General features: G+C 37.3%; 1 protein-coding gene across 4 annotated transcripts in view; it reads right to left on the bottom strand.

Moving 5' to 3' along the window:
• Nucleotides 1–13,166, bottom strand: part of LOC126184835 (tumor susceptibility gene 101 protein) — a 157,710-nt gene that overhangs the window by 95,814 nt on the left and 48,730 nt on the right. Inside the window, exons 4-5 of one of the 4 annotated variants that reach the window (XM_049927428.1) lie at nt 8,841–8,906; nt 838–903 (exon numbers count right to left, since the gene is read on the bottom strand). The exons of 1 other annotated variant lie outside the window; for it this stretch is intronic. In XM_049927428.1, coding sequence (XP_049783385.1) covers nt 838–903; nt 8,841–8,906 — 132 coding nt within the window. The remainder of the gene's footprint in view (nt 1–837; nt 904–8,840; nt 8,907–13,166) is intronic. 2 more of the 4 variants (XM_049927439.1, XM_049927448.1) reach the window with 2 other exon arrangements.

The raw sequence follows: 13,166 nt of genomic DNA, 5'->3' as shown, positions 1-13,166 counted from the left end.
AATCTCAGAAACAGGGTTACAAATCCTTGAATTATTGCATGTTTTGATATGGAATGACCTCTTCTTCCTTGTTTAGCTTATTAATTTTCAGTTTCATTGCTGAACACTTAAACAGATACAGGAAGGCAAGTGTTATAAAATCCACACAAGAGATTATTTCTCCTCCTCCCAACTTCTCACTGTTGCAACATCTTACACACATATATCTCAACAGCCACTTTTGCATATATTGCTAACCTCTGTCTCTGTGTGAATTGCTGCCCTTGAAGAAAAAAAAAAAAATCCTTTGACTTTTCACCAGATCACTTACTATGATTAACATCCCCCACCCTCCCCTCACCCTTTAATTTTCTTTAGCAGATAATTAACCGAACTCAGTTACTCATACCTCTGCTTAGTAACAGTGTAACAAAATATTGCAAACTAATTAAAAACAAGATACAGAGGTCAAGAAGATTTTCAAGGGTGATTTGAAAAGTTTTCACACCATATTTCAATCCAGAATATTAGTGTTACAGAGTAACCAGATAATGCATTCAATATAAAAGTATTATGCTTCGCCATTCCATCAGGACAATATTGTACTCAGCAGTATTCAACATATTTCCTTTTATGTTTCTTACTTTGAAAGAAATAGGTGGTCACCACTTTTCAATTCAACCTTGTATAACCAAAACATTTTATTTTTGCAGAGTAATTTAATATTCTGTATTAATGTACATTACTGTGAGAACAACTTTCTTGAAATGTAGAAAAGCTGTTATTTATTGGAATGATTTTTGCGTAAGTGAAAGCAGGAAGAATTGTGCACACAACGTAAGATAAAAAGAAACTTACCTTTAAAGCGGACAGGAATTGTTCCACTAAGATGCACTAGATTCTTCGTAAGACCATTGGAGAAAACTTTTATGAAAATGACAAAGGGAAATCACTATGAGAAAATTATCAGTAAATGCTACACAAGAAAAGCTTAAGTGCATGTGAATAGTATGTGTCATACAGAAAACACACATATTCACAAGTTATCCACTAACATTTACACAGCAAGAATGAATTTGAGAAAACTGAAATTAATCCACAGAATGAATCCCAAATATAACACAGATTCTGTTACAATGTCTGCCATGGGCACACCACACACACATAAAAGCAACTTTTACATTAAGTTACTAATCAGCCATCAACAAAGACAGTGATTATCAACACCTTAATAACGACTGTTCTAATAATTCCCTATCTATAATGTAATAGTCTGCTTTCTTGACATATGCCTACTGCATGAGGTATCACAATAGTAAGAAATATATACATATTGCTTACTATTCATTTCTCTCCTTTTTCTTATTAACTTGTACCAGTTGTTTCTGTAACACTTTTGTTCTCAAAGAATGTACACTGCACTTTACATAAACGCAAATGAAGACTACTGACATAAAGTAACAAGGCATCACAAGTCCCTCAGGGATGCGATATTCACTATATTCTAATCTGAATTACAAAGTCCTAATTTATTATCAGTGAAGCAAGAAAAATGAAACAAGCACAGGAGCTCATATTCTTGCTCCGAGTTGATTCACTCCACATTAAATTATATACAGCATTTACACACAAACGGTAAATTTAAGTTCTTGTGGATCATCTGGAACGTTCTAGAACAAACAAGGAATTTAAATAACATAGTAAAGATGGATCTCAATCCAAAGATTCTTAAGTCTGTAGGTTGACCCTCTGCCAGTGTGTTCTGGAATTGAGTGTTCACCTATTCCTCCCAGCCACACCAATTCACCTGCGACCAAGTCCTACGATCTATCCATATTTCGTTTTCAGTCATTATCTATAGTCATTCTCATTTCATACAATCCTTGGTGTTTGCAGGATCCTGGAACCTGTGGTTACATTGAGCCCCACGATCATTCTCTCTTTTCACACAAAGAACGAACCTGATGTCCCTGCCACTTTCAGATGAAATAAAATTTATTGACTTTGCAAGTAAAGTATTATCTTAGGAAGTTAAATAGGCTCCTTGCAGCATAGCTTCATTAGTCTTAACATAAAATCAGGTGTTTCTCTGACTGACTGACTTTGAAAAATAGAACGCTGTTCAAATGAGATTATCCGACTGAGATGCAATACCTCATAGCCCTTTAAAATAATATATCATGGATGTATGAAAGCTCACAAATAACGCAAGGTTCACAGATCTAGAGTATCCAAATTGGTATGCAGTTATGTAATCAGTGCACCAAAATTGCCTTTTCTCTGACCCATTCAGCAGGATGTGGAATAATGTTCAAAAGCCTAGTTCTTCCCTAATGCAAATCCAGTGCTTAAGCACTTTATCACTTTCCTCTCTTTTCTAAATTACACTTCAAATACCTAATATATTTGTAAGTATGAGGTAGAAGATGAAACTGCTGACAGGAAGGGAAGGTGAACACTGAAAGAGAGGAAGAAGATAACTACATTCTCTTCTCTCTCTCTCTCTCTCTCTCTCTCTCTCTCTCTCTCACACACACACACACACACAACCAGAAACATAGAAACATCTAGCTCTAGTGAAACATAACAGGGAAAGAAGAATAAGGTGAATATGAACACACTACTTTACTAGCAGAGCAAACATGCAAACAAATTTCACCAAAACAATCTATGACTGCAGCAAGCATACAGAGAAACTGCTGTGTAATACTAACCCTCATAATGGGCGCCAAGGTGTATATTTTACTCACTCACAATGCATCACAACTACAGTCAAGTAGACAAGTTATAATATGTTCAAGTAACTGTTCCATGGTGACACTGTGCAGATTAAACTGTGGCAGGATGACATGGAAACAGGTGATAAATATGCCATTATGATATTACTTAGTATGCCCGCAATAGCATATTTGGGCAAAAATCTTTGATATAGTAGTTCTAAGGTGTGTTGTGCACATTTGGCACACAGTATTGAATCGTCATAGGGAAGTAGGGTTGTTAGTGAACTACGTGTGGCTGGATCACTGCCAGATAAAAAACCAGTCACAATCAGCATCTGGTGTATTGGAAATTCAATTTTACAGGCAGCATCAGTTTATGCCTGTGGAAAAGAAGCCAGAGGAAGAAAATAATCAACAATGATATGTGGCTCATTAGGCCTTGCTACAACCCAGTGCCATAATATATAGCTTGCCCTAAGAGCCCAAGAAAGCCGACCAATAGAGCACCTACCCAGGAAGTGACTTCACAGCAGCTTCCAAGCTACACATCACATGTATTATCGATTTCAAAAAGTCATATGTGTGCACTGCAGCCTACCAACTGCATTCTTCTAATAGGAATGCAGTACATGGTTCAGATAATCTGATTTCTTGCCCACTGTGGGGAGAGACAGAAACAGTGGGTCAGTGTTGTGTTTATGGATAAGTAGTTGTCCAGCATCACGACTGAGTCTCGACTGCTGTTCGGGCACACTAATTAAAAAGTTTCAACACCTTCAATATCGTGGAAAAAGATCAATATGGCAATACCGGTGTTCAAGTCTTGGGATGCTGCATGTTAAGATCATATATATGTTTCCTAGGGGTTACGTGACAGTTGTGGTCTATAGGGAAAACTTTCCATAATGGTGTGTGTGTGTGTGTGTGTGTGTGTGTGTGTGTGTGTGTTTGGAGTGCACATAGAGCTGGGGTCCATCAGATGAAACATGAAACATAATACACAATCACACATGCCTCACCTGATGGACTAATACATGGAAAATGACATCACATGTCTAGAATGGCCAAAAAACTCCTTGACCTTCAATTAACATGCAAAGTAGAGACTATATTGAAAAATGTGACTCTTTAAACACCCTACCACAGACTGCTGCTGATTAGTTGTTTGTTGCCCAGAAATGAAAGGAATTACTATAAGCCAAGCTGGAAAACCTAATCTGCAGTACATGGAGCCACTAGGTGTCCTATACTGCTATGTAAGGGTGTCACACCCCATTACAGCCTTCGCCTTGTGGCTAAGTGTAACCCTCAGCCCATAAACATTTTTCTGCATACTGTGTAACCATATCGCTGTGCTACTGTCACAATGTTCCCAAGGTATATTTTAGTTGATACATTACTGATATGCATTATGTTGTTTCACAATCCGTAAGACAGAACAGAAACTGAATGCAGAATGAATTCTTAAGCTAGAACAGAAGTCGAATGCAGAGTGAATAAGGTTCCACACGTTAGCTTTAACCTTTGAAGATAAACACCAGTAGATTTTGCTTCCACTTGTCAGTCATTTAAAGCTCACTTTAAATAATATAATGACAATATTATAGAGTAATGGATTGAACGTTTACTAGCATGGAATGAGATGATCTTGGGACATTTTCTTTTCAGAGGCGTAGTGGATTTTTGAATGGAATGTTGTACAGTAGTGCCTGACTTTTGCAGTCATGAACAGGTACTTCTACCTTTACAGATTCCAAGCCAGCTGGTATAACATCTGCAGCTGCTGATTTCTGTTGTTATTGTATATTAAAGGAATGATTGTAATAAAACACTGGATTTTAACTATGTTCTGTACAGCTAGAGAGAACTGTCCTTAGTCATTTTCTGATGAAGGTTCATACTAATATGAATACTATTCATCATCCGCTACAGTTTGTGTTGAGATTCATTATTTTTCACATTTCTTCCACATTGTATACAAACTTTGAAACAATTTTTATGAAACTTCTATTTTAGGTACGAAAGAAAACAAATTTGTCAAAGTGTTAATAGTAAAATATTACAATACATCACAGTTCATGTCCCAGGAAACGTAACTCATAATACAGGGAAAAACCCTAACATGGCATGACAAAACCAGACAAATAAAAACACTCTACCTGCTTTTAGCAATTACACAGTATTTACTGTGTTCCAGTTCAACATAACCACCAACAGTTTTAATTTATAGGCAATACAGCAACCTTTATGGATAAATAAATCTAACTGGGCAGAACAAGTTAATTTACAAGTAATATCATTGTTGCACTCTTTTGAATATCACCATCACACACCACATTAGCTTTTCAATACATATTATGGCTCTTTTCTTTTTGCCTGCTGCTTGCTTATGTTTACCACATCATTACAGAGAAACTATAACTTTGGAAAATTCAAGAACTATGTACTTTATCAGGTATCTAATATTCCAACAGCTTTTCTTCTCATTCACAACCAACATTACTCGAGACATTGAAATAGCCTCTACAAGAAAGATTTCATTTCACAGCTTTTCTCCACTGTTTTTAGTGTGACTAAATTATTATTATGCAATGGAAACTCTGGTCAGAGCAGCCAGTCCTTGTAGTCACGTGTGAGTGAGGTGGGCTTGTTTGTGTGAATATGTGTGTGTATTCTTTGCTGAAGAAGGCTTTGGCCAAAAGCTATAATGTGTAACAGTCTTTTCGTTGCGCCTGTTGCCAATTCAACGAGTCACCTTTATGGTGAGTAGCAATCTATCCTTTTCCTAATATTGTAAATTATTATTATTATTGTATTTTCAAAAACATTACTAGTGCTGCTACCAACTTTAACTGGAAGCCGTCTTAATAGTATTATGTTACTCTCAATCGAATAAATGCTGAAAAAACAATATAAAGCTGTTTTAAATGCAAACAGTGCATAAAGGCAGAACTCGAAATGGAAGAGAAACCCTAGATACTTTGGCAACTGGCACACTACAAACCATGAGTGCAATACACACCCATCATGCAAAATGCCATATATCCTTGAAGACCAAACAGAATACATACTGGGATCCTGAATAGTATTACTCTCAACAATGACACTGTTCTACACACAACACGTTATGGAAATGAAACGAGCTAAACTTTGTTAATTCGGTGTCCCTGAATTTAAAACAGACATTCCAATTTGCATGTTAGCTCCAGTTTTTGAATAACAGCCACTGCCTGTAATTATGCTCTTTCATCACAAAACACTGAATCCCATATATAAGCAATCTGCTTCACTACCTAAGCACATTATCATTCTCATAGGAAAGGTATCACCATGTAACTGGTTACATCTGCGCACTTGGCCATCACACGTTCAGCAGTCTGTGGCCGGACAAGTGAATTGTGGCAAGTATTATTTAAGGTAGTCTTGTTTTGGCGTGTCTCTAATTGCTTCCAAGATATTTGTATTGCGGTATACTTCTAGCTGACAATCTACTACATACAGGAAAGTAAAAGAAGTCTCATAAATAATATAGATAACTTCTGCTATATTTATGCTAAAGTAACATTTGCTTCTAGAAAGCGTTCAGTTATGTTTTATATAAAAATGGCATTGTTCTTGTATTTTGGCTGTAAGATAGTGAACCAGGATTAAAAATGGGCACCACATGTATGTTACATTACATGTTTGTCCAATATGGGCATGGATGAGTAGTAAAGGGCATCATATGGCTTGGAGTCCCGATGATTTGGAGGGAGCCCAACAAACATACTACTGACTTATTTCCGTATGGTTCACCTTATAAACAAATAAAATCGATGATTGTGTACCCTAATATATCCTCTGTAATTCACCTTAGTACCTCATGACAAAGAACTTCCTGTTCTGAACCCGCAGAAAATGATTCTGTGAACCACGCTTTCATAACTGAATACGAAGATGAACTGCCATCATCTTCAAGACATGCGAACTTCTTTGCAAGCAAACCATCCTCGGATCACAAGACTTCAGGGGAGCTCAACGACCTCATCAGTGATTAGAACTTCCTAAAAATAAGGCAGAACTGTTGGCATCACACTTACAACAGTGGAAGTACCTGCACAACTCTGTGAAAGCGGCATTTTGCACTAGAAATACAGAATTTGAGCAATTTTTTAAAACTTGAGGTGCTTAACATTCTGTAAGACCTAATTGGTCTGATGAGGCAACGAATATAAAGCATAGTCCTGATCAACAGTGACTGTTCATCGATGATTTGAAGACAGGTCTTAACCCTTTCCACGCCAATGGCAAGTGGCACTCAAGATTATGAATTTTGTTTTCCACTCCAATGCCAAGCCTCCTTCGGCACAATTTTTCATTGCTTACATATGCTCCATTCTTGAATCTGACTGTACTAGGCATCAATGCTGCATTGTACTGCCATATTGGGATACCTCTGCTAACTAAGTGTCTAATTGTAGCAGTTGTGTTGAGAGAAAGGTTGTAACTGTTACATTCAAGGTTAGCCAGTACAAAGTAGCTAGCCCTTTACATACAGAACTTTCTGAGGGGGAGACTGTAGCACTTCTAGAAGAATCTCTATGTGAAAATAAGAATGACAATGATTTTGATGATGACAGTGATTCATTTGTAAACAATTCAAATGAAATGACGAAAAAAGCAGAGCACCCCAAAGAATGTTTAAAAAAATAGCACACAATGAAAAGTTTTGTACATTATGCTTATGAATAAATAAATTTGAATGAAAGTGCTCTTTCTATTTTAAAGCATACTCCAATCATTTATCAGTTGCCTCACTCTTTCCACTAAGAGACGCGTACAATTTTCTGTGGTACATTCCCTGCCCAAGCAGTGGTAATTTAAATAAGGGCACACTGTGATGTCGTATGTCTGCATTACAGAGAGCAAAGTGATAAAGCAGTACTTTTACAAAATTGAAACGAATTTCTTTGCACTCCTCTGCTATATGCCACTAATGCAAAAGGAACATATACAAAAATGAGGACAGGGTGGCTACCCAAACTTGAAAAATAAATTTCCCTGAGAATTCCAGGTATTGGGTGCAAGACGGCGTTGTAAAGAAGTTCCTGATAATTTTCTTCACCATAACATTCAACTTTTGAAAATTTGTAGAACAGTGTGATTCACAACTCTCCATTTCGAAAAATGGGCAGTGTGAACAGAAAGGGTAGGTTTATGTGTTAAATGTACTAGCTCATGCCCAAATCCCTAATAAATATGCAAGTATTTGAAAAAGTTAGACAGTTGCATTTTAGCCACTATGAACCACTTAATTTGCCCACCTCCCTCCTCCAATTTTCTTTTGTTACATTTGGGATGATTTTCTGTTTTATATAATGAACACGAAGACTCAGAGAAAAACAGAAACTATGTTAGGGAAATACTAAAAATGTTTTTTGAGATAATAGGCAGGAACTAATTATCATGCTACTGAGAAGCTTTAGAGTCTCCAGCCAGGCAGCAGTGTTGAGAAGATACTGTGTACACTTCAATGAGTGTCATACTCTTCAACTTCTGGCAAAGATGATGAGTATGACAAGTATCAAAATGTCACGGCATCTCAACACTAAAATACGGCTGGAGACCCAAGAGCTTCTCATCAATAGTATATGCTGGGAAAGTCTATAATCCCACACACTGATTATCATGTTTCCTCGGAGGTGTAGATGCCAGACAACAGACAGAAGAGCACATGGTTGAAATCCAAGCAATGCACATCACATACAATGGCTGGTTTCTGTCTAACAACAAAATCATATTTACTGGAAGTTTCTTTTGAAAGACACTCATTAAACTCAGGAAAAAATGCTGATATTTGGGTTAAAGAGACAGTCATCAGCTTTGTACAATAGTTGTCCCCCTACACACGCACTATAAGTCAGAAGGACAAAAGCTACTCTGCACAGTAGACATTCTATGAGAAATGCGGTGTAAGCAATATTAAAGATCTTATAATTAGACATACCTGCACAGATGAGTGAGTTTTCTCCTTCCCAAGAGAAGAGGACCTTTTCTTTTTTTCTATTAATTAGTAATGAAATGAAAAATGTTAAAATCACATTACAGAACGAAACGGGCAACAATTGTGTTCCATGCAACTTACTGTTGTTATAAACTCACCCTTGTAATTTACAGGGATTGTTCCTTGCAGGTTAAACAGCTCCATTTGTGATCCATCATTGAAGACTACAGAAAAATATATATTATGCACAGTACTGAAAAAGGTTATCAAAAAATTAAGCTAAAAATTCTACAGCCAAACCAGATCTTAGGGGAAAAATGGACATTCAGCAACTACAGATGAGTTAGTGCAAATCCCATCTAAGATACAGACTACAATCAAAATGCAGTCAAACATTCACAGTTCTTCCTTGACAAGCCAGACAACATTCACATGAAAACTATATAGAATGCTTATGAGACATGTAGTGCATACTAAAAAAAATTTAGTTGTATTTGAGAAAGTGTGGCCAGTCAACAGCTTGCTTCAACTAGGGTGTCACAATCTCTCTAGTTTGAAAGTGTCTTTCTATCTACATGCTTGGTTTCATGGACTGAAATTCAATGTCAGTAACACAATTATTAGAATGCATTTACAGTTTTACGCAATTCAAAGGAAACGATTAATGTGGAAATATATTTTACAGTTAGGTCTTATCTCAGTAAAAACTAAAGCTCTCCAAATGCTGTAAATTTAACATAAACTTGTCAAATTGTTAAACCCAAGCTGTCGCTATTGACTGGGCACCCAGTAATGTTTACCCTGAACCAAAGGAACTGGTCATATCAAGCACACTTGAGAAATGAAATTATTTGAATATTGAGTAAGTAGTTGCTATTTTTCACTTACTACAGCTGATGAAAACACACCTTTTCTACATGGTAAGCCTATCTGTAAGTGTCTTATGTTGGTATGAAGAATACAAAAAGCATGTCAATTACTTTCTAGTCAGTAATTCTTTAAAAGCTGTTGCACTAACCCCACTGCATTAGAAATCAAGGGCTTAGGAATATGGCATATTAATTTTTTTTATTTTGAAGAAAATGTCTGCATCAGTTGCATTTTTCTTTTTATTTATAACCACAACCGGTCTGGTCCCCGAAGTGATTTATCTAGTGGTATATCTCATCCTTGGTCTGCCTCAGTAGCTGAGTGGTCAGTATAGGAAGGATTTTTTCCTTGGTGGGAGGACTGGTATGGGGTGAACTCAGCCTTGTGATGCCAATTGAGGAACCGCTTGACAGAGCAGTTGGGGTTACATGATATGGAAAGTCTGCATAAAGGCTGGGTGTGCTGGCCACATGTCCCTCAATACCGCATCCGCATGACGCCACAAGGCAGAGGATGACTCGGCAGTCAGCAGACATCCCTCGTGCCTTCACAGCCCAGCAAAGAGCTCATTTTATATGTCAGACTTCGTGGGAGGACACAGGACACATGACAGATACCACTAGGTAATAGCCTTGAGGCTGAAACTGTCATGGTTTTAAATAAAAAAAGTGCAACTGATGCTGACATTTTCTTTAAAACCATTACAACAGCTGTGAAACTGTTGCTGAGATGTTCCTCCTCACACTGGACAAGAAATTAATTATTTTTATCTTCTTTCCTACCTCCAGTCTCCATTTATTCTGACTTCCTATCTCATTCTAGTGTGTTATGTTCTCCATAATGTTCTCATTTTCCCCTACATCACTGCTGTCAGTTTATGCTATCACAAAATTCTAGGCAGAAGAATCATGGGGAAGGAAACTGTATCAAATGTGGTTTAACACGACCATTTAGATAAAGGATATCTAATTTAAATGTGAAGATGGATTTCAGATTCAATATATCCCATTTCATTGAGACGCAGATGTCCAGAACGATTTACAGACTGGCAATACAACAATGTCGGTGTCAATCATAACAGTAGTATGTGCCTGTTTTGTCTTTTTTAAGACATTTGTCTAATGTAACTGGGTGTAGGGTATATTAACTGTACAAAATTTTGGGCATACATTGAATGACACAGTTGTACAAGTGCTCTAGGAAATTGGTATGTCATATCAAACCAATGATGTCTCGGCATTATGTTTACTGTCAGGCAGTCTGTATAACAAATACAGGATAAAGAGGAATATTTGATGTAAGTTGCCGACTTTGGCCAGTGACAAAGGAAACACGCGACAAATGCCGTAAACAACATGGTGACTATAATATGATATCAATGGCGATTTTTTCAAACAATCTAATCGAAAGATCAGTCTGTCACCATAACCAGGTTTTTTTTAAGTTTCAAATTCATTGTCTTCAGCAACTCACAACCAAACTGTCACTTTCCAAACTAACCTAGACCTCAGGTCAAACTACAGATTGGTCTATCAGCACAGCACCATTATTTTGCTTTCACATTCTTTGGCTTTGCCACTTAACAACAAAACTGTTAATACATACACTAAAAGGTGATGTTAAAACAGCCTTTAACATTATGTTAGTGCTCAAAGCTGATGACTCAAATCAAATATTCCTCTTGATCCCAAATATGTTCACGTATGCATTTATGTAATTGTGTGTTCCTTACCCAGCACACAGAAGAGATTATTTACAATGGAACTGAGCATTTGTGTGTTGGACCCAAGAGCTTTGGCAGTCAATCTACCAGATGAGCCTTAATTTTCATGAGAGCATGATTCTAGATTTAGTCATCTCAAATGAGAACCTGGGCAATCTTATCACCCACCTGGTATAATTAGAAGAAAAATATGACATGAATGCACTGCCATGTCATCAGAATCACCTAAGAATGATAGGAAAAATAATACAACAAGATAGTAGCACAAAGAGCTCTTTCAATCAAACTATAGTTGAAGGAGCACATCATCATATTAACGGAGTGGCAAGCAGGGCCATCACTCCTAACCCTTCAATGAAAAGGTAATACGTTCTTTGTAAAGGCTCTTCCCCTTCTCTCCATAGTCATTAAATGAGCAACAAAGATCTTTCCACATGTAATGAACACACACAAGAAATGAACTGTTTAGCATCTGTTAACACCATGTAATGAGGCAGTGATATCCATAAGGCTTTTTGGAATAATTGTCTGTCAGAGGTGAATGCAATTTGTGGTTATCTTTGCATCTGCCTCTTCAATATGTATTGTTTATACAAACTAACTGAAACATTTATTTGACCAGTTTTCTCTTACAGAAGCAATGATCATTCTGTTATGAATAAACCATTTGCCCAGGATTTCCTACCTTTTTTTACGATACATTTTATCACCTTTACCCTTAATTTATGTTTGGCAGTATAATAATTATTACTGTATTAGATTGTTGGAGCTACAGTGTGACAGAGAAAAGGAAAGAAGAATGGGGCTCAACGTATCGTGAGAGATGGTTGTTAGCAGAACTGTGTGTTTTTCCTGAGAATCAGTAAAACTTTTCCTGGGATTAACAAAACATATCTCCTACCTGAGTCTCCTTAAGTTAAATTAAGAAACGTTTTTCACATACATTACAGAAAAAATATACACTGCTTGTTATCAACTGTCAAAACCATATCATTATATTATTATACGAATGGGTGGTGTCCGTTCTCTCAGACGTGTCCCAAAAAGACATCAGGCAGAATCCGCAGCCATTAAACATTAAATGTAAATTGAAGGCAGAGAGGGGAAGAAAGAAAAGGAAAGGAAAGGAAAGGGAGGTAATTACTGCTGTCAGCTGTTTTGGGACATTACGCGGAATCAGCGGCGATGAGTGAAAATGTGTACCGGACTGGTATTTGATCCCAGGATCTTCTGCTTACCAAGTAGGTGCATTAACCACTACACAGATCCTGGGCTCAAATCCCAGCCTGGTACACATTTTCACTCGTCGCCGCTGATTCTGCATAATATCCCGATGCAGCTGAAAGTAGTGATCCCCTCCCTTTCCTTTCCTTTCCTTTCTTCACCTCTTCATCTTCAATTTACACACAAAATCACATCAGGAGCACTTTTTATGGGGAAAACTTGAATGATATTTTGCAATTTTTTGTTTAAGTCACATTTGAAACATGCACAACACCTGAGCAATGAGGGTACATTTAAAACACAGACAAATCAAATGCAACTAACAGTGAAGGATGTATGGTTAGTAAGGTAAAACCAGAATGGAGCCTATGGTCGAGGCAGTGTAAGGAGATTAGGAGATCCCTAACAGCTTGCAGGGCTGTTGCCAATTTTGAAGTGCGAAGTGGTAACGGCTGCAGGCAAAAACAGTAGCCATCTACAGCACCTTCACAACACTGGGGCATTGCCATAAGAGATGTTTACAAAATCACGTTTCATTATTCATTGAGGTAGGTCTGCAAAGCTGCTGCACACAGCCCACTGCAACTGTCATGGGTCAACTTACACCGTCTGAACTATAGAACATCAAAGCAAACTGTCATCACAGTAAACAACAACAACAGAAGCA

The sequence above is a fragment of the Schistocerca cancellata genome, chromosome 1, assembly GCF_023864275.1.
Source record: "Schistocerca cancellata isolate TAMUIC-IGC-003103 chromosome 1, iqSchCanc2.1, whole genome shotgun sequence".
In the NCBI taxonomy this organism is placed as follows: Eukaryota; Metazoa; Arthropoda; class Insecta; order Orthoptera; family Acrididae; genus Schistocerca; species Schistocerca cancellata.
Note: the sequence above shows the minus strand (reverse complement) of the source record. Positions and strands in the feature narration are given on the sequence as shown.